Source organism: Carlito syrichta, unplaced genomic scaffold, assembly GCF_000164805.1.
Source record: "Carlito syrichta isolate Samal-C Ts95f unplaced genomic scaffold, Tarsius_syrichta-2.0.1 Scaffold214907, whole genome shotgun sequence".
Classification (NCBI taxonomy): domain Eukaryota; kingdom Metazoa; phylum Chordata; class Mammalia; order Primates; family Tarsiidae; genus Carlito; species Carlito syrichta.
In genome coordinates, this window is record NW_007159003.1 from 98973 (window position 1) to 119783 (window position 20811).

Consider the following 20811-nt stretch of genomic DNA (forward strand, 5'->3'; position numbering starts at 1 on the left):
CATGGTAGCGCACGCCTGTAATTCCGGCTACTCGGAAGGCTGAGGCGGAAGGATCACCAGAGCCCAGCAGGTCAAGGCTGCGGTGGCCAGGAGCGGCCACTGCACTCCAGTCTGGGCGACAGAGTGAGACTCCAACTCAAAAAAAATTTTAAAAAACAGGATTTATTCTGGTCTGTGAAATGAGGACAGAACCAGCATGTCAAGTATGGTAAACAGCATGTCAAGTATGGTAAACAGTCCTCCCAAAAAGAAGGCCCAGGCTGAGTTTAGGAGGAAATGAGAAAGGCAGTTTGACTAGATTTTTAGGCTTTTGAAATATAAACAGGTAGCAATATTTGATACCAAATTATTAGCTTCATCAGACAATTTACATTATGCATGCAGGTCTTATGGGATGACTGGAACTTGGCATCCTATGATCCCGAAATTCTTCAGTGTTGTCTTCTAATGATGAAATCAGATTCCACTAATATTTAGCTCTCTGCTTCTTCTGGACAGTATAAATATGGTCTTATTGAACAATAGATAAGTTATGCAATGTCTTTAAAAGCCAAACAGGGCTCCAGTTTCTTAACTTTCCCCATGTTTGGGAGGAGTATAATTACTCAGGAGTAATTAAAAGATTCTGAGCTACTCTGTTCATTCTGTATTTGCAAGATATTTGTACTTTGGAACCTACTGGTACTAATTAGAGCCTCTTATTTTGCAATCACTCATAATTTGTTTCTTCCTGAGCTAATCTCACTCATGAATGTGTGATCAAACTGCACTCAGCTCTTCATTAGTGTGTGCGCCGACCCCAGTTCCAAGCATAGCCAGCACTTCATTCCAGCTTTGTTTCTGTTCCTGCCAGAGGTCTAAAATTGCCGTGTTTGAGAAGATGTGGACATACATGAAGTCAGCGGAACCATCCGTTTTTGTGAGGACCACAGAAGAAGGGATGATTCGAGTGAGGAAATCTAAAGGCAAATATGCCTACCTCCTGGAGTCTACCATGAATGAGTACATTGAACAGCGGAAACCCTGTGACACCATGAAGGTGGGAGGTAACTTGGATTCCAAAGGCTATGGCATTGCGACACCCAAGGGGTCCGCCCTGAGGTAAGTAGCCAAGATTTGCTTCCTTGGTACTCCCTCCCTCTCCACTCCCTTTCTCAGGATTGAAGCCGCTGTGTCTGCCACATGGCTCCAACACCACAATGCAAGCTGACAAGTGGGCTCATCTTCAACACCTGTGGGCCTGGAAGATTCCAGCCACCAAAGATCTTCAACCCTGAGGTTGGAAATTGACCTGGGGTCCTCAGCTTGCTGTGGCTGTCGCTGACCATGCATCCTTCCCCACACCTCACCTTCCCCCTCCAAGTGTGTTGAACTTCGATGAACCTTGTGCTTTTGTCCTGTGATTTGTAACACCCCATCCTGTACCAGACACCTCTGCATCCAATGAGGCCACGAACAGGGTTCTCCAGCAACCTGGATTATTTGACAGAAAGGTGATTTATAATGTTTGTCTTACACACAAAAAAATCCCACAAACACATTGTCCAAATGAAAAATCAAGTCATTTGGGTCCTGAGACTCTGGCTGTGGAAATCGAAATAGCATCTAATTAATGGCATCGAATTAATGGTAGTGCCTACTCTTACTTACAGACTGATTTCTTTAGCAAGACATAAATCCTCTGGCAAAGAATCAGACTTTACTTTCACATTAAAAAGCTCTGATACTCACTCTAAATTGCTGAGGAAGAATCTTGCAGACTTGAAGTCAGAAGTCCTAGGTTTAATTCTGGGTTTATTGCTGATTGTCTTACAGAAGGTAAAACATGTCATCTCCCAGCCCTCAATTTCCTCATCTGTAAAGAAAGGATAATCATCCCAGCCTTTCCTGGTTCTGAGGTGATTGTAATTAAAATGGGATAATCTAAGCAAAAGATCACTGGAAAAGTACAGTGAAGTTACCTATGAGACATTATGTCAATTATAGGAGAACTAAGTTGCATTAAGGAAGTGTTGCATTTCAGGATGGGTAAGAAGGGTTAACAAAGTTTAAAACATGATGGAGAAAGATTTCTAACCCATCTTTATTTGATATCCAGGGCCACCTCTGTCTTGACTTTATTCATTCACCTTAATAATATTAAGCCCCAACGTTGTTTTAGGCACCAGGCTAGTCGCTGGAGCTACAGTTTTGATAGACATAATCCCTGTGCCCATGGAGCTGCATTCTAGAAGGGGAGACAGACATTAAACAGATGATTATTGTGTAACGTTTAATGACAATTATGACAGATACTAGGATAGTCTATAATAGGAGACTTAGAGGACATAAACTTCCCACAATATAGCAGAACAAAATTCTCACTATAAAACACCTAGAAATGCTGCATAAGATATAAAAAATAACCTTTTAAATACAAGTTGGGAAATTCCTAGCACCAAAAATAAATATATAAATCAAAACCAGAGTGAAAAAGCATAAGGTAATTATTCTGGGACTACCCTAAGCAGAGCAACGTTATAAATTGTGTGACAATCTACATGAGCAAAGACATAAAAATAATAAAAAGTGTTTCTGAAAGCAAAAGACACTCATTAAAGATCAGACATATTTTTCAAAGTATGCATTAAAACTTACAGAAATAAAAATATAGTCATTTATATAAGATCTCAGTGGAAGAACTAAACAGCAAACTGGATAAAGTTGAAGAGAAAATTGGTGCACTGGGGGGAAAAAAATCAGAGAAAATTCCCCAGAATATCACCTAGAAAGATAAAAAGGAAATATAATAAAGAGGTTAAAAGACATGAAAAAGAAAATAATTCAGACTGCTATGAGTTCCAGATGGAGACAAGAGTGCTAGAGTAGAAGCAATATGTTAAAGACATTTTCTAGATTTTATGGAAAACATAAATCCTCATATTTGAAAATTGAGTTCCAAACAGGATAAATAGATGAAAATCAGCAGCTGATTTCATTGAAACTGAAGAACAACTAAACAAAGAGAAGATTTCAAGAACACCCCCCAAAAAAAGAGATCCAACTGGGTCTGCAGGATGGGTGATGTGTGGCTGGGAAGACTTGTCCGAGGATGTATTTTTTTTCCAGCTAAGTTCTGACAGATTAATAGGAGTCACCTAGATGGAGTGAGGAGTGGCAGGGGGAAAGAATAATCAAAGGAGAAGGGGCAGCCTATGCAAAGATTCTAAGGTGAGACATCATGGCACAGTTGATGAACAAAAGGAAGCTCGGTGTTCCTGGAACACAGGTCATAAACAGGAGAAAAGGTTAAGTTGAGCTTGAAGAATGAAGCAGAAAAAGATTTTTTAAGGATGTTTGTCCTTATTCAAACTGCAATGAAAATACATTAAAGAACTTTAAGTAATTGTCTAAAAATCAGGAGAATAAAGATATCTGGAGGCATGTAGACAGAGTTGAATATGACGTAATGAAAAAAAATCAAATGACCTGGTGTTTAGCAATCACGCATTTTTCCTTGGTAGAACTTTAAAGACTTTTGGTACAAGTTTGTTAGAAGGCATGATACAGAGGGGACCCAGACAGTAGTGTTTGGCAAGGAATAGATTTTTATCTCAGAAACATACAGAATATTCATCCTAGAGAGATCCAAAGTAGAAAATTGGTTCTTATAGGTCCAGGAACATCAATGATGCTGCTGGTTCACAATGTACTGGTTTTTTTGAGTCAGGGGCATCATTTGACCTAAATACTTGGACATGAAATTAAGAAAACAAGACACAGAGAGGTGACATGATTTGTCCAATCAATAGAGCACCTCTGGCACCCCATCCTACACACAGCTACCTGGAACAAGGTGATAGCTCAGAAAATAGCAGATATGTGAATGATGTGAAACTAAAACTCAAGTCATCTGGTACTCAAATGACTTCCACTTAAATAAAAGCCATCACTGAGTGAGTGGCTACTAAGTGCCACACACTGTGTGTGGTATGTGCACAATTTCATGTAACTTTTGCAGTGGCACTATGAAGTACTATTACCCCGTTTTACAGGTGAGGAAACAGGGGAATGGAATTAAGTGACCCGATCAGTTTGGCACAGCTAAATGGTAAGAGCTAGAATTCAAGCCCAGGCAGTCTGACTTCAGAGCTGTGGCTATAACTTACTCTAACGCTCTGCTGGGCTTTTTGACTAACAGCATCATTAGAGCCAAGAGACTGGACTTAGGCCAGGTTTTCTGTACCTATTCATGAAGGCCAAATAAAAACCATCAGTTCCAGAATGAAAAGCAGACTTTTGGAGTCCAGAGCATCCACTCACCACTCTGAAGACAAAAGGTGTTGATGAATGCTCACTTCAACACACTGAGCACTGGCTTCTTTGAGTAAGGACACTACTTTTATGAGTTTTGAATGCTCAAAGATTCCTTCTGGAATAAATGATGAAAATAATTCAACTCTGTATAAAGGAAAAAAACCTACCTCTTTTGCCTACCTCTCTATAAAAGACTTAACAAGCCATTTATTGATTTTGAAGAGAGTGAGAAAAAGAGATAGAAAAATGAAAAGGAACATGTTTTAACTACAGATCACCAAAGACTGACTTGCAAGTCAAGAATACCCAACTAAGGGTCATACTCTCCCATCTTCTCACAGTACTCCTTTCTCTCAGTGCACACTTGTTCATAACCAAGGGCCATCATACCTCCTGTCTCAGAAACAGAAGAGTAACCCTACCCTAAGAGGCATCAAGTGTCCAGCCTGAGAAAGGCCTCCTGCCCTCTATGGGATGCTGCTTCTCAACTATGTGGTAAAAAGGATCATTGTTTAGCAACCAATAGTGTAGAGGTTCCACGAAACATACCATTGAAGAATGGTTGCAGAAAATAGAAACACACACATGCACGCACACACATACTCTTTCTCACTCAAGCCAGTTTTCCATCACACCTCTGCCTCAAATGCCCCAAACAGTGCTGTCTGAGTAAGACAAGGTCAAACACCAAAGAGTCATGGCAAACCAAATGCCACAGACACGTGTGCCTGCTGCAGCAACTTAGAGCCACTGCCTTGATCCAAGGAAACCAATGTGCATGACAGAGGTGGCCCTTGAGGAGGAGAGGAGTAGCTCGTGTTTCCTGAACCCATTGAAAAGGCACTGGTATGTATGTAAGGATGATCTGGCAGAGGACTTAATTTTGTCTTCAAGTTATTCTGAATCATTGGAAATACTGTTTGAAAGACTGTTCAGTCACCAGCAAGGCTGCAAACTCTTTAGAAGTGTTTACACTACAGCAAGGTGCTTGAGTATGCCCCCAGTGTTATTATGAACCTCTCTTCAACCCTGTGAAAGGTGGGGTTTTTGCAGCTCTCACAGGCAGACGTACTCCAGGCTTAATGCCTGTGTTTGCATTGAGAATGGACCTTCCTGGCAGTCTTCCTCCATGACTTGCTCTCCCTAAAGCCGGACCTCACCACACCTGTGGGGCATTTGCTCCCTTCCAGTCTGCTTGGAACAAGCTCCAGTTTCCTCCAAGACATCTTCAGCACAGAAGATCAGAGCACTGACATCTAAGGGCCAAATGTTCTTCTAAAACTTGCCAAGTCTACTTGGCAGAAGCCAGGCCATGGTCCCCACAGAGTGTTAAAAGGCTGTATTACAGTGACAACATGGTTTTTGTTTTGGGTTTTGTTTTTTGTTTTGTTTTTGTTTTTGTCTGTTTCTTCTGCTCTGGAAACAAATACTCTGACGAAGCAAGGTGGCTCAATGCTTGATTTTCCATTTGGACAGGTGGAGTTTCTTTGAAACAGGTGCTGTTTGTTGGCTTTCACTGCATGTTTGGGGTTGGGCAAGGGGCTGATGATGTTTCAGAAGCCCTTGGGTGGTGGATAAAGACCTCTGCAGCCAATGCCAGTCACTAGGGAAAGGCAATTGATAAATCCACTAATTATGATCTATTGGCCCTTTTGTTGCCAACTTAATGTATCTGCTAATCTAAACTGAAGTCTCTTTCCTTTATAATGATGAATACTCCCTTCAGTTAGAGACGATGTGTTCAAATTTCCCAAGTAAGGAGACGTGGCCCATGTCTTACCAACCCATGAAGAAATCTACACCAGATTGGCCCCAATTAAAATCTCAGCTAATGGTTCTCCTTCACAAACCATCTACCAGGAGTCTAATGAATTTACTAAGAATTATACTCTAATCAGGACATTGGTCAAAGTCTGGTCTTTAACTGTGACCGTGGTTACATGGAGTCTTCTCTGGTCTCTGTGATCATGACATATTTGTCTTCTGTTGTGTGTCTTGTCCATGCCAGACGTATGGGCCAAGGGGGCAGCAGCACAGGCAGCTTCATCCTGAGGCTTGATGGGTAATGGGCTTTTGGAAGGTCTAAGACTCCCTTCCTGTGCTTTTCATTCAGCTTCCCAGATGTTTCCAAATTCCTTCTCACGCAAAGCACCATGCGTAACACTGCTGGGAATGGCAGTGAGGGAGTTGCAGTCCCAGTCCCCAAATAATGCATGGTCAAGTGCAACTTATGAGTGGAATTATGTAGACACCTATTATTCTACCAATGCCATAAGAGAGTCAGAAACTCTCAAGAGAAGGAAAGTCAGCATTTGAATGGGAGGATTTACAAAGGTCTCCTGGCAAAGATGACATCTGAGATAGGCCTTGAAGAGCCGTGATAGATGAGAACTGGGGAGAGGAAGAAGGTCCATATTGCAGTGCGACTGGGGGGCACGAGTAAGCAAATGCAGAGGTGAAAAAGTACGGAGTCCACTTTGACTTGAAAATGCAGTCATAAGTAGGAGTGGCTGGCTGTGGTTATGTTGTGAAGAATCTCAACATTTTTAGTTGAATGTCAATAAGGACCATTGAAGGTCATTGGCAGGGAGAGACTATGATCAGACAGGCTCCTGAAGATGATCCTGGCAGTGGTTTACAATGTGAGTCAGAGAGAGAGAGACCACAAGCAAGGAGGTCATTTAGAAAGTCGCTGTGGTCATCTTGGTAGGAGGTGGTCAAATATCATAGTTCATAATGGGATGGGGACAGATGAGAGAAGTGGTGGTTTCTACATTTGTCACCAGTCATATTCTTCACCTTAAAACTGAGAAGTTTGGGGAAGAAGTCTGTTATATAAGTTTTCTGGGACTTTTGTGCTCCTACCTAAGGTCTGATCATGTACAGACTAATTATGGCAAGGTAAGAAAATGGGAAGATATGGGCTTGACCTTCCAGACAGAATAATTGCCACTACTTTAATTTTACCTGTGAAATGTCTAGAAGGTTAGGAAAGGTGTCCTTGGAAGGGGTATAGGCTTTCTGACACATCAGCAAGAATGATGAAGGCTGCCAATCACCTTTTCCTACTATCTGCTTATTGATTGTTCTGGTCTGGATAACATAATCTCAAAAGTGTTCATTAACGTTTTAGTCTCACCAGAATTCCCACTGTATATGTTTTTCTCTCATCACACAACCCTATGCCAGAAAATATCTAGCAAGAGTTGCTTATTTATATTGGCATCTAGCTAAAGAAAGGAGGAAGGTTAAGGGGTGTCTTGGGAAGAGATGTCACGAAGTTTTCATGGATAGGGCTCTCACTTTCAGGGACTGAGGGTCTCCTACTTGCCCACCCCTGACACAGGGACCATAAAACATGATCATGTCTTCCAGCTGGTTCAATGGGCCATCCCTGAACACCTTTTCTTCATCTAAATGTTGCAGAAGGGCACAGAGAGTTCTTTATTTTAGAGAATCACTTTGACATGGAAAATAATTGGGAACCAAGTAAGATTATGATTTTTGCGTGGTGTTGAGCCTATCGCTCTAAAGAACCATTTCCAAACATCAGTGTATATCAAAACTACCCAGAGAAGTTGGTTAAAAATGTTCCTTCCTAGACTCTCATTTCTGAGATTTCTGACTCTGCAGGGCCAGTGGGGAATCTGGGCTGTGCAGTTTGAACACATCCCACAGGTGGCTCTGCTCTAAGTGAACAGCAGTCCACTTAGGGAGAGGGGGCTGGAGGAGATCAGGGAAGAGGGTGGGAAGGTGGGCTGAGGAGACAGCACATACGGAGGAGGCTCTTGGGGGAGGGAGGATGAATCTGACAGAAGGCGGCAAGGAATCTTCATGGGAAGATGCTGAAACCACAGTCCCTGCAGTCAAATAACCTCAACCCTTGTACAAGGCTCACTGGGTTGGTCACTAGAACTCTCTAAGCCTCTGTTTTCCTATCTGTAAAATTAAAATAATAATTCTGTGCAGTTGCTTTGACCATTTTATAGGATAAAGTGACTGTCACAGAGGATTTGCATTTATTTTTCACCATTCTCCTCTTCCCATTAGACCTACTAAAAAGTAGCTTTTCAGCCAAAAAACTTATTTTTTCTTCTTTGTAAAACCAACTGTGTTCATCAGAAATACACATGGACTCCACCCTCACCACCCTCACATCCCTCCCCCTCCACACACACTGGTTGCATTAGAAATAAAATATCTCTCTCTGAGAACAATTTGTAGTCCTCCCCCACAGAGAACAGGCTTTAAAAAAAACCCTAATATTTCTTTTTTTCCCTCCCTCCCACCCGCACAAGTAACAACCTGTCTTCCCATAGTATAGTACTGGTGCTGGGCCTGCAGCTGATAAATACAGTATGACCCAGGGAAATGACAGTCCCTTTCAATTGGTCCTTGCCTCCTGATGGGTAGCCAGGGATGCTCGTTGTCATGGTAATCCCGTGAACTCTGTGGCCCAGGTCGGGCCTGATCAGAGACAAAGCCCTCTGAGCAGAGAGGCTGGATTTGCCTGTACCCTCAGAAGAACTGGAGAGAAAGGAAGGGAGGGAGGGAATAAGAGGGGATAAAAAGGGAGAGAGAAAAAAAGGGGGAGGGAGGTTGGATGGGAGGGACAAAGGAAGGAGGGAGGCAGAGAGAACAAGAGAGTGTGTGTGTGTGTGTGTGTGTGTGTGTGTGTGTATGTGTGTGTGTGTGTGTGTGCATGTATGAGCACCAAAGGAGAGTTGCATCAATACAGAAGCTTTCTCAGGTCAGGACACGTGGGATGGATTAGAGAGAGTGCCGAGAAAGCTTCCTAGGAGACTGGTGCGGTAGTCTGGTGCAAAAGTCCAGGCAGGGGAATGACAAAGGCTTGGTTTAGCATTTTAATGGTGGTGCTAAAACGTGTCATTAACATTTATGGAGCACCAGCTCATCTCAGGCACTTCTAAGAAGTGCATTAGCTTATTTAATCCTGACAACAACACTGTGAAGGTAATATTGCTTTCACCTTCATCACACAGGTCAGAAAACTGAGGCACAGAGAGGTTATGGATTTGGCCCAAGACCACCTGGCATGGAGATGAGAGAGTTGGGTTTTCAGTGCAGGCAACCTGATCCAGGGACCTCTTCTCAATCATTAGACAAGAATGCTTTCTTGAAGATGTAAGGAGAGAAATCATGAAGAAGGAATGATTATTCAGATGATAAAGATCATTGAATACCACACACACACACACACACACACACACACACACACACACACACACAATAGCGTTTGGTTCTATCCAACAAATAAGAAAGCTGAGGTTCCACATGGTAAACAGCTTGCCATCTGCCCAGCCTGAATTCCCTAGGAAATCTTTGTCTCCATCCTGCAACATTTGCATGTATAGGACTCAAGGATCTTCTCCAGGACCGGGGCCATCAGATGGTTGACATCCTGCTCAATACTTACATAGAAATAGAAAAGGGTAGATGTCATGCCTATTAAGGTTCCCCTGCCTGCCCATGACAGACTGAACCAAAAACACCCCTAAAGATCCGTATACTCCCAGAAGTTCTATATGCTTTTGATTCCTTTCAGCAATGAATATCAGTTCATGTTAAACTGATTGCAACATAAATGGAGGACAAGGAAGGGCAAACTTGCATTCATTTCACACCTACCATGTGCTGGGCCTGAGATGTTCAGCATGAACTCTTCCCGCACCTGTTGATATTATCATTTCCCTTTCACAGGTTAGGAAGCTGAGATTCAGAAAAGCTACACTTTGCTCAAGTTCTCAAGGTAATTTGGGGAACAGAGCTCAGGTATGAAGCCTAACTCTAAAACCCTCATCCTTTCCACAACCCACCTCTGTACTGAGGTAGGCACCTAGACCTGCCTTAAAAGGTGGCATCCTTGAAACATCAATGGACCTGCAACGCCAGTGGCCTCCACAGCCCAAGCACTCCATTTTGAAGCACTAACTAGAGGGAACTGATTTATTTAGGAAGATCCTGGTGAAATCACAAAGACAAATGTGCACTTACTCTTGTTAGAGCTCCATTTTTATCATACCTGCTTGAGAAGCTCGTAAATGGCAAAGCAACACATTAGAAAGAGAGAGAGGAGGAAGGTGGTGAGAGCGAAGTGGCTAGGATGGATCTGGGGAAGGAAATGAATGCCCTTTACCTAGGCATGAACAGCAGCCCCGTGCAGGCTGTGATTTGCCTGCCAAAGCGCAGCTTCCTCCCGCTGATATACAAATTGTATGTTGCTTTCTTTTATGAGGCTGTCTCTGTCAAAAATAGCATCTCTTTTTTCTTCCTCTCTCCTTTTCATCAGCAACTTTATTTCAGACTTCCTGGGTCTTTTGCCTTTTCTAGAAAGGCAGCTGCTATAATCCAGAGGAAAACCAGGAAGAAGATGGGTTGGACTCCTATCCCTGCTCTGCCACTTGGGGCTTATGGATTTAGGAAGCAAATGTGCTTTGGTGCTGATCAGATCTGAGTTCAAACCCTGCCTCCCATGTGTACAACCCATGCGATCTTGGGAAAGTAGCCAGCAGCGGTATACTCCTGAAATCAGGACAGAGCATGAACCCCAGGACTGCTAGTTAATAACAACAGTCTCATGGACAACTGACTTCACCTCCCTAAGCCATAATTTCCCCAAAATATAAAAGCTGGAGGAAACACTAGCATTTATTTCAGTGGTTGTTAAGTGATTAGATGAGACAATACAAAGTGCTCGGTGCAGTGCCTGGCATGTAGTAAAGCGACTAAGTGTTAACTATCATTATTTAATACCTCAAGCTTAACTTTCTCAGCTTCCAAATGTAGAATTGTCTTAGGAATAAAATGAATCCCTTAGGAGGAGTTCCTAGTGCATGAGGAGTTCTTAGACATGGATCCTCTTTCTTCCTCCACTTCTTCCCCTCTACTTCCCCTCCACATCCATCATCTACTCTGTTTAGTTGGGTAACTGACACAAATTAGCAGTGATTGCCTTCTCTGGGCTAGACCACATTTGGATTCTTTTCATTGCGATGAGATGGAAATTTCAGGATACCAAGACACAGAAATGCTCAAATATACAGTTTCATTCTCTTTTACACTCATTGCCCCCAGATGTTCTGCTAATAGCCACACTGAATCCGTCCATACACCTGGAGGTAGAAAGTTCCAGCGTCTCTGAGGATAGGCAGGAAGGAGGGGGTTAGGAATAGCCCTGAGCTGAACCCCTGCAGAGAAATTCTGGGCCATCTGTCCCAGTATCATTTTATGAATGGACCCACAGGCTAAGACCATGGCTCACAAATGTATCTAATCAGCCTCTTCCTCAGGGGAAATGGAGCCAAAGCCTGGGTGAATCCCTCACCAAAGGAACCATCTTTCTCCCTCCCAGTAAGCTAGCAGGGTCCCCAGACAAAAGGAAGTCAAGCGGGGAAATTTACATATATTATTCATTCTTCCTCAGCACAAACATCTAGCAGAAAAAGAGCATAATGACCTCTTAATCATATTCTCTATTCTCATGGGAATGAAATGTATTCCTTTGGAGGAATGTTTAAAAAAATTAATAGCTTCAGTCAAGCCAGTCTCCCTGAGACACACAAAGACAGCTTTTCTCTGCTCGCATATCCTTGCTCTTATTGCTTTCTCCCACCTGTATTTCCAGGGACAAGTCAGTGTCCCAGAAACCCTAGCAGAGAATTCAGCATGTAAGAAACAAATTGCTGTCACGTGGACCAATGCCCACCCAGTCAGCTTCCATGTGTTTGGTGACTTCGTGAATACATCATCAAATCAGTTGTTGTGCCTAGTCTGTTCATGAGAACCAGGAGATGCTAGTCTTTCCTTATAGACCTTATAACACAAATCAAACCATTGGACCCTCAACCTGTGGGCCTTCTTGGCCACTGCTAGGGAACATCCTAAAAGCAGCGAATGAAAATGTATAACCATGATCACGCAATGAATTCCATCAACATGGAAAAGCAGAGCTGACCAAAGCATGACACTGGCACACCTAAGATTCATCATCAGGGTACCTTGAATATCCCTAGGGGCCAGGCAAGGGAAATCAGTGAAATGGACCAGGGTAAACCCTATGTGGTTTCCTCATTTTTAACAGAGTCATGAGTATAGACAAAATTTCTCTACTCTAAGAAACAAAGCCAAAGTGCAAACTATGGTGAATAACAGTTACAGTTAATATTTATGGAACACTTGCTCCATAAATATTGTGAGCAAATGAGAGCAGAGACAGGCTGGGGATGGAGACCTGGAGGCTCAGAGTGTTCTTCTCTTCTGCGGTAACCATTCTGTATCACTGTAGGAGCAAATTCTCCAGGACTATGACCCTCTGTATTTTAAAGTCCACAGAAAATACAGCAAGCAATCTCAGAGTTCTCATGCATTTTCTAATTTATGTAAACCTCACAAGAACCAAATGAAGCAGTTACCATTAACGAGCTCATTTCATAGATAATGAATCAGTGGTACAGAAAGGTTAAGTAACTTGTCAAAGGTCACACAGCTGGTAAGTGATAGAGCCAGAATCTGAACCTAGCAATTCAGGTTCAGTGTCTATGCTATCGTACGCCACACTACACTACAAATAAAAACTGACACATCGGGGAGACCACAGGAAGTGATAAGGACTTAGTGAATAAGAGTAGGTGTCTGGTCGGGAGGAGACAGCCTTCACTCAGTTCTCATCTAATTCTGACACGTAGGAATATTACCAGATCTCATTTTTCAAAAGAAACTGGAACTATCCAGTTTTTGTTCACATTTTCTTCATATTCAAGAGAGAAAGAAAAAGCGAAGACACAACCCAGTAACAGTTAACACTAGTATAAAGGAGAAAGGAAATGCCATCATAGGTAGATAAACATAGATAGATAACAAGGCACAGAGGAAAAACTATGCAGGCAAGCATTAATATCTTGCTCCTCCCCAGTGTGGGAGTTCTAGGAAGGCTTCCAGGAGGAGGTAGCAGACCCTGAATGATTCCTCAGCTGGTGGGCAGACATCCTCAAGTAAGGCAGGGAGAAAGGTATTCCAGGTAAAAGCCGCTGCAAGCAGGCAGCGCAGGAGGGAAGGGGAAGACTGATTCATGCATTCTTTTGCCATCTTTGTTACTGCTGTTTTCAGTAGGGAATTATTTCCTCAAGCAAAATCTCTCATGGAATCCCATTACACATGACAGACACAAGTGGAGCCGCTGAAGCAAGAGATGGGGGCTAGAGGTGGCAGTGGAAAGGGGAGGAAGAAGACAGAGGGAGAGCAGAGACACAGGGTCAGGCTAGGGTGGAGCCCCAGGGGGCCAGAGCTTGCTTCTCTTCCTCCGGAGCCATTCTCTATTGCAGGAGGAGAGGTTCCTCCAGGATATGACCCCATGCACTTTAAAGTCCACAAGAAAATAATGGTCCCGTTGGCCTACCCAGCATCCTGTTCACACTGATGTTTGCCTTCCAGTGGCCAGTCCTTACAACTGGGCCGGCTTCTCTTCCTTTCATTGAACCCGAGGTGGCTGAGATGAGACCAGTGGGCTGGCTCTCGTCCTGAATGGTGTTTCCACTCCCTGTGCTAGCCACAGGGAACCTTCATTCATTCCCTTCGCGCTTTTGTCAAGCATCTCCAAGGAATCTGACACAGACCAGTGTGTCTGCTGCCGCTGCTGACAAGTAGTTCTGTGTCTCAGGATGACCAGATGTGGCTTCCTGCGAGCTGCAAATGAACTGTTGACACCTGCTTCTCACAATTCAGGGCGCACTGGGCATCAGCTGTGCCTTAGACTCTCTGGCCGTCTATAAAATTCCCACTGCAGGAGCTAGACTTCAGGTGCCCATCCAGGTCTCAGAGCTATAACCACTGATCTTAGCCACAGAACCCTGAAGAAGGCTACAGCACTCTAAATAAATATTCACACATGTAAAACTATCGTGCAGATTGAGGGGACTCAAGTAACCTCTGTGGTTATCTCGGGAATTAAAAATTACTCTTTTATCCAACAAACATCTATCAAGCAGCTACTGTTAGTTACTGTGCCAGCTACAGAGTTTCTGCCGATAAAGAACTCTCAGCTGAGCAGACCCGGGCCATCGAACGATGAGTTTGCCATTATAGTGCACACAAGTTCCATGGGACCAGAAGGAAAAGTTGGATCCATTCTGCCTTGGGTCACTGCAGGAGGATTTGCAGAGGACAGCACACATCACTTCCTTGGCAGTCATAAATATTTGGAGAGTTGACCCCAAAACAACTCTTTATGCCCAAGACCCTATAATCAAGTGGAATACTAAGACTAATACATATGAAACGTAGCAGGTGGTACAGCAAACTAACGGCTAGGTGCCAGGGATGTTTAAGGGAGAAAGTCAATGAGAAATGAAGTAGTCAAGGGCAAATTCCAGAAAACACGGGGAGCATTGCAAAGCAATCAGGTCTTAGAAGAGATGTCAAGAGAAACACCCAAAAGCAGGCAACAGAAGCAGGTAGAGGCTCACTGGGCGGCAAATGTGGGTGCCTACCTGTTTGGTCTGATTAAAACTAAACCTTTGGATTTTGAGCCTGGGTGGAACTCCAAGATTCATTTCATTCATTGCCCCTCAGATGCTGGAATTCAAGGTTTGGAAGGCAAAGAATGGTTGTATGAATAGTTGCTTTAGTATCAAATCCCAGTCCCTACCCTTTTATAAGTTGAGGCTCAAAACCATCTGAAATATCTCCCTGAGCTGCTTTTTCCAAACTTTAATTTCCTTGGAAGTGCATGATAATTGAGCTTCTTTAGAGCATAAGGTTGGATACATTGGACCATAACGAGCACAAGGTCATCCTAGAGACCATTTTTGCAGAGTTCTAAGACCTCCCTCCCCAAGACTTCCAAAAATAATTTAGTAATTAGAATGCTCTCCTGAACCTATCAGCTCCCATGGCAGAATGTCAGGGCTCAAGTATTTGAGGGTTCTTTTTGCTCATGGGCCCTCTTGGAGGATAAATGCCATGCCTGTCACCATGTCGGTGATATCAGGCCTGGCTGCATCCTCTCATGACCTGGGATCGTCATCTCTCGTATGCTGAACATCTAGCTGAATCTGGGGGTTTTTAGATCGTTTTAAATGCCAAATGAGAGCCATGCCCAATTCTTTTTTGTTTGTTTGTGTGCTTTATGTCTGTTCCCTTTGCTCATTTCCAAGCACAAGACTTGGCATAAGAAAAATTCCACTGGAGGTTTATTTAATCAATCAAATAAGTAATTTTTATCACCATCAGTATTTGAGTCCTTTATTCAGATGGTCTTTGCAGGTGTTTTATTATTCAAATTATAGACTCTTGAGTTTATATCTCCGGCCTGACCATCGCCTTTGACCTCCAGATTCATATCTTCCTGGACTGACATCTCACCAAGTGGTTACCTCCCAGGCATCTTAAACTCAATACCAAAGCTGAACTCTTGCACTTCTCCCAAGCCTGTCTCTCTTAGTCTCTCTTATCTCCACAAACGGATCCACCATCTACAACAATCCCAAGGTAGATAGCAACTTGAATCATTCTGTCCTTCAGCACCCCTATCTTCCCTACTCAAAATAAAAATCCTGGCCATAGAGCCTCTCTTCTTTTTTTTTTCTTTTTTCTTTTTTTTTTTTTTTTGGAGTTGGAGTCTCACTCTGTCACCCAGACTGGAGTGCCATGGCTGCTCCCGGCCACCGCAGCCTCAACCTGCTGGGCTCTGGCGATCCTTCCACCTCAGCCTTCCAGGTAGCTGGAATTACAGGTGTGCGCTACCACGCCCAGCTAATTTTTGATTTATTGTAGAGATGAGGTCTTGCCAAATTGCCCACGCGGGCCTCAAACCCACGGGCTCAGGTAATCCACTCACCTCAGCCTCCCAAAGCGCTGGGATTACAGGCTGAGCCACCGAGCCCAGCTCGAGCCTCTCTTTTTTTCAACCTAGAATCAACTCTTGCCTGGGCTCCTCCATCAGCTTTCCAACAAGCTTCCACATTTTCCCCAGTTGCCTCCCTTCATTAGTCCCTTCTCCTCTCTGCATCTAGTGAACTTTTTATTTAAAAAGGGTCTTGTCATTCTCTGGTCTCTTGTCACCCGACTCTCCCCTCCTTTCCTCTCCTACCTCTAGTCTCAACTTAAATGTCACCTCCTCAGACTCATGTCTCCTGCCCAGCCCTGACATTTGTCACTTCACCCTCTGTTTCCTTCATAGCACTTAGCATTTCTCCTTATTGTCTGATTCTCTAATCACACTGTGAGCTTCACTAAGGCAGGTATTACGTCTGTTTTACACATTCGTGTATACTAGGACCACTCATGGTGCGAGCACATAGTATGGTTATTAAAGTGGGTTTATGGCCAAGAATTATGGTCCTCCACTCAATGTAGACGTCCTTTCTATAAAAATCCTGGCAGATAACCATCAAGTCTCTTTCTGAATGTCTTCCCTCTCAAGGGGCTTCTTCTTATTTAAGACAGCCAACTCCATTTTTCTTTGGCTCTGTTTGACATTTCTTTTTCATATCAAGCCAAAATGTGTTCTATGACTTTTGCCTTCTGGTCATAGTTCTCCTTCTTAGGACCCCACAGCATACTTCTTCCCTGAATTCTGTAAGTCAGTCCCTCAGATATTTGAAGGCAGTTCCCATATCTGCCCTGGTTCAGACCTCCTTCAGCATTATTCTACATACACGATGGTCCCAAGTCTATCCACATCATTCCGGTCATTCACCTCTTGACACACTGTTTCTCTTAAAATTGTTGTCTAGTACTAAACACAATACTCCAAAGCAGATGGGACAAGTACATAGAGGAAGAAGACCATCACTTCTCTTTATATAATTCTAATACCTCTTTTAATATGATATTGTAGTGTGTGTGTGTGTGTGTGTGTGTGTGTGTGTGTGTGTGTGTGTGTGTATCAACAACAGACTGAGCTTGTGAAACTGAAACCATTTCTTAGTCAATTTCACATAGGCTTTTCTTTAAAGTTTGTAAAGCAGACAATACTCTATGAAGAACACCTTATTAACTGCAGTGGGCAACTGACTTCCACTTTTAGGATAAAGAAGAAAATATAAAAAGGTTATTTCAGGATTTTTTTTTTTAGCCTCTAAAATCATTTCCAGGTAACATCTAGAGCTTAATCCATATGTTGTGCCATCTTTTGCTGTTCCACACCTCTGATCCTAGGTAAGTGAAAGTTAATGAACATTCGTTGAGCTTCTATCAGGGGCCCAGCATATGTTGTGATCTCTATTCTACAAATAGGAATCTAAGGCTTAGAGAAGTTTATTCTTGCCGTTGGCACACCGTAAGTGGTAGGGATAAGAGTCAAACTCAGGTCTCCTGACTCTTCCAATTGAGGTGTTCAGTCCTATGGTAATGATAATGGCAATAACATTGTTATTATTATAATGTATGAGTACTAGTGGTAGCTAAGCTGTTTCATGAAATAGCTCATTGATAGTCCATTTGCTAATTCTGAGTTGGAGTCTCTATTATCTCATTTAACAGGTGAACACACTGAGGCTGACATGATTTGCCCAGGCTAGCTGCAGTTAGTTGGAGTGGGAATCCCTCAGTACCAGGGATTCTCATTCAGGGCAGAGCTACCCCCAGAGATGATACTTGATGGCACGTGAAGAACCTGGGGCCACAGAAAGCGGGCAGGCAGCAGCACATCTGAAAGAAGTTCTTAACAAAAGGAGCACTCTCTTGCCTGGAATACCAGTTATTCTCCAAGGATTTTTTTTATTCTTTGAAGTTCAACCTATTCTGTTTTAATTTTTTCAAAATAAATGATCAGTCTCTTCTTGGCTTATTCAAGCTTTCTTAATGTCAGTAAAACTCTTATTTTCTTTTTTCTTTTTTTTTTTTTGAGTTGGAGTCTCACTCTGTCACCCAGACTGGAATGCAGTGGCCGCTCCCTGCTGGGCTCCAGCGATCCTTCCACCTCAGTCTTCCAGTAGCTGGAACTATGGTGTGCGCTACCACTCCCGGCTAATCCTTTGATTTATTGTAGAGATGAGGTCTCACCAAGTTGCAGGTCTTGAACCTGCGGACTCAGGCCATCTACTCACCTCAGCCTCCCAAAGCGCAGGATTACAGGCTGAGCCACCGAGCCCGGCTAAAACTCTTATTTTCTATAACTTCCTTTTTATTAAAAGGATGACTTTCAGGTAGAGAAGGTTTGGGCTTATATAAGGACTTAAATATTCCACTTGTCATTTAGCACCAGGAAAACTAGTAATTTTTATAATGGAAAGATGATCTTCCTTTGCTAACCAGTTATAATCCAAGCTTAAAGTTTTTCTGATAAAACTAACAATAATGATAATAGTCATGTATCACTGAAGTTGGTCCTCTTGGGCCCATCTTTGTGAACAAGATGCATGAATACCAGCTTGAGGGATGGGAAGAGACTCGTAGTGACTTGTTCCTAGGTAGGAATGATGAAAATGCAAAACCAGATTCCAGGTGCGGCCTTTTGAAAGACCTTTATTTTTCCAGAACAGTATCTTCCAAATCCCAGGCTGTGGGCCAGTCACTGTTTGCCCAAAATCAAGTTCTCACCAGTGTGAGGTGCTATGTGGAAAATAACAGCAATGTGTCTAAATTCATTAAACCTAAAGGACTTCCCTTTATTCTCAAATGTTGTCCTTCCTATTTCTTTGATTCTTCAAATGCCCTTACATCTATTAAAGGAAGGTACCAACACACAGTAGCTGTTCTCTAACATTTTTACTTAGCTCAATTAACATTTAACACATACCTACATCAGTCCTCTCACCCCTACCTTACATCTTTTTCCTCATCCAAGAAATCTAGATGTCTGGGCCAGGCGCAGTGGCTCATCCTGTAATTCCAGCACTTTGGGAGGCTGAGACGAGAGGATTTCCTGAGCCCGGGGGTTTGAGACCAGCCTGGGAAACTTGGAGAGACCTCGTCTCTATGATAAATCACAAAAAATTAGCCAGGCACAGTGGCATGCATGTGTCTGTAGTTCCAGCTACTTGGAAGGCTGAGGTGGAAGGATCACCAGAGCCCAGCAGGTTGAGGCTGTGGTGGCTGTGAGCATGCTACTGCTCTCCAGCTTGGGCAACTGAGTGAGACTCCAACTCAAAAAAAAAAAAGAAATGACATCTAGATGTCTGAAAACTATTGCTAATCTATAGGATAGACTCTGCTACCCAGAACCCTGGAATTTCCAAAGTTTCTGGCATTTTTTTTTTTTTTGAGTTGGAGTCTCACTCTGTCACCCAGGCTGGAGTGCAGTGGCACACTCACGGCCACTGCAACCTCGACCTGCTGGGCTCAGGCGATCCTTCCACCTCAGCCTTCCAAGTAGCTGGAACTACAGATGCACGCCACCATGCCCGGCTACTTTTTGTGGTTTATCATAGAGATGAGGTCTCACCAAGTTGTCCACGCTGGTCTTGAACTCCCGGGCTCAGTCAATCCTCTCGCCTCGCCTCCCAAAGTGCTGGGATTGCAGACTGAGCCACTGCACCCAGTCAGTTCCTGGCCTTTTTTTATGTGACTTTTTTTTAAAAAGATGTGGGGTACAATTCAGAATTAGGTATACAAGTTGTAACATTTTGTCAAGTGAATATCTTTCAATGAAATGCATACCTTTAACTTCAGTTTTGAACATGTTGAATATAACCTTTTCTTGATAACTCTATTATTATCAACATTCAGTGGTACTGGGTTAGAATATGGTGAATCTTCCGGAGGACACCTATTATGGCCCACTTTGCCAGGACCAGAATAGCCCCAGACTACCATTCTTTTGGGACCATCATTTCTGTCCCCTTAAAAAAGGAAAAGAGAGAACCTGCTTTGGCCCCTTTTGTTGTCAAGTATGCATGAGCCCCTTTGAAACAGCCTGGGACGTGGTTTTTCTCATGTGCTGTCTGCACTCTGATTGGGCTTGGAAAGTGGATGACCTTTGGTGTCACAACTGTGTGCAAAGTAAAAGTTTCAAAAAGACTGAGTGGTGGGGAGGAAAGCCTAAGTGAGCACTGGAAAGGGTCATGCTGTACCCCATCTGCACCCACTGTAGACACAGGGGTTACATGCGTAGACTTTAGGCACACAGAGCTGTATTAGAACCCTGGGCAAGTTATATATTCATCTGTAAAATGGAAGTTGTAAAAATATGAAAACCAGTTAGGGGTGTGAGGGCTAAACAAAGTAACACACGTAAAGTGCTTAGTGCAGTGCCTGGCCCACAAAAGTCCCTCTGTGAAATACATGTCAACTACAATGGTCACCTGATGACCTCATACATTTTCTTGGCTCACTGTCTGGTACTTTTCTGTTGTGTTCTAGATAGGTGAGCTTACCAAATCACTGACTTACAGACCTATGGGTGTTACTGCATTTAGATTTTGTCCATTTGTTCATTCATCCATTTATTCATTCATTTGGGTAGGGAGGGAACACTGCATAGAGCATCCTGTACTGAAGGTTGTGGGCAGGGTTTGGAAAACACAAAGAGCATCATCTGTGCTCCAGGGAACTCAC

The 20811-nt window shown here is 43.2% G+C and overlaps 1 protein-coding gene across 1 annotated transcript in view; it reads left to right on the forward strand.

Moving 5' to 3' along the window:
- LOC103253254 (glutamate receptor 1) overlaps positions 1-20811 on the forward strand; it is a 131736-nt gene that overhangs the window by 98164 nt on the left and 12761 nt on the right. The window contains exon 9 of the mRNA XM_021709412.1: positions 854-1101. Coding sequence (XP_021565087.1) covers positions 854-1101 — 248 coding nt within the window. The remainder of the gene's footprint in view (positions 1-853; positions 1102-20811) is intronic.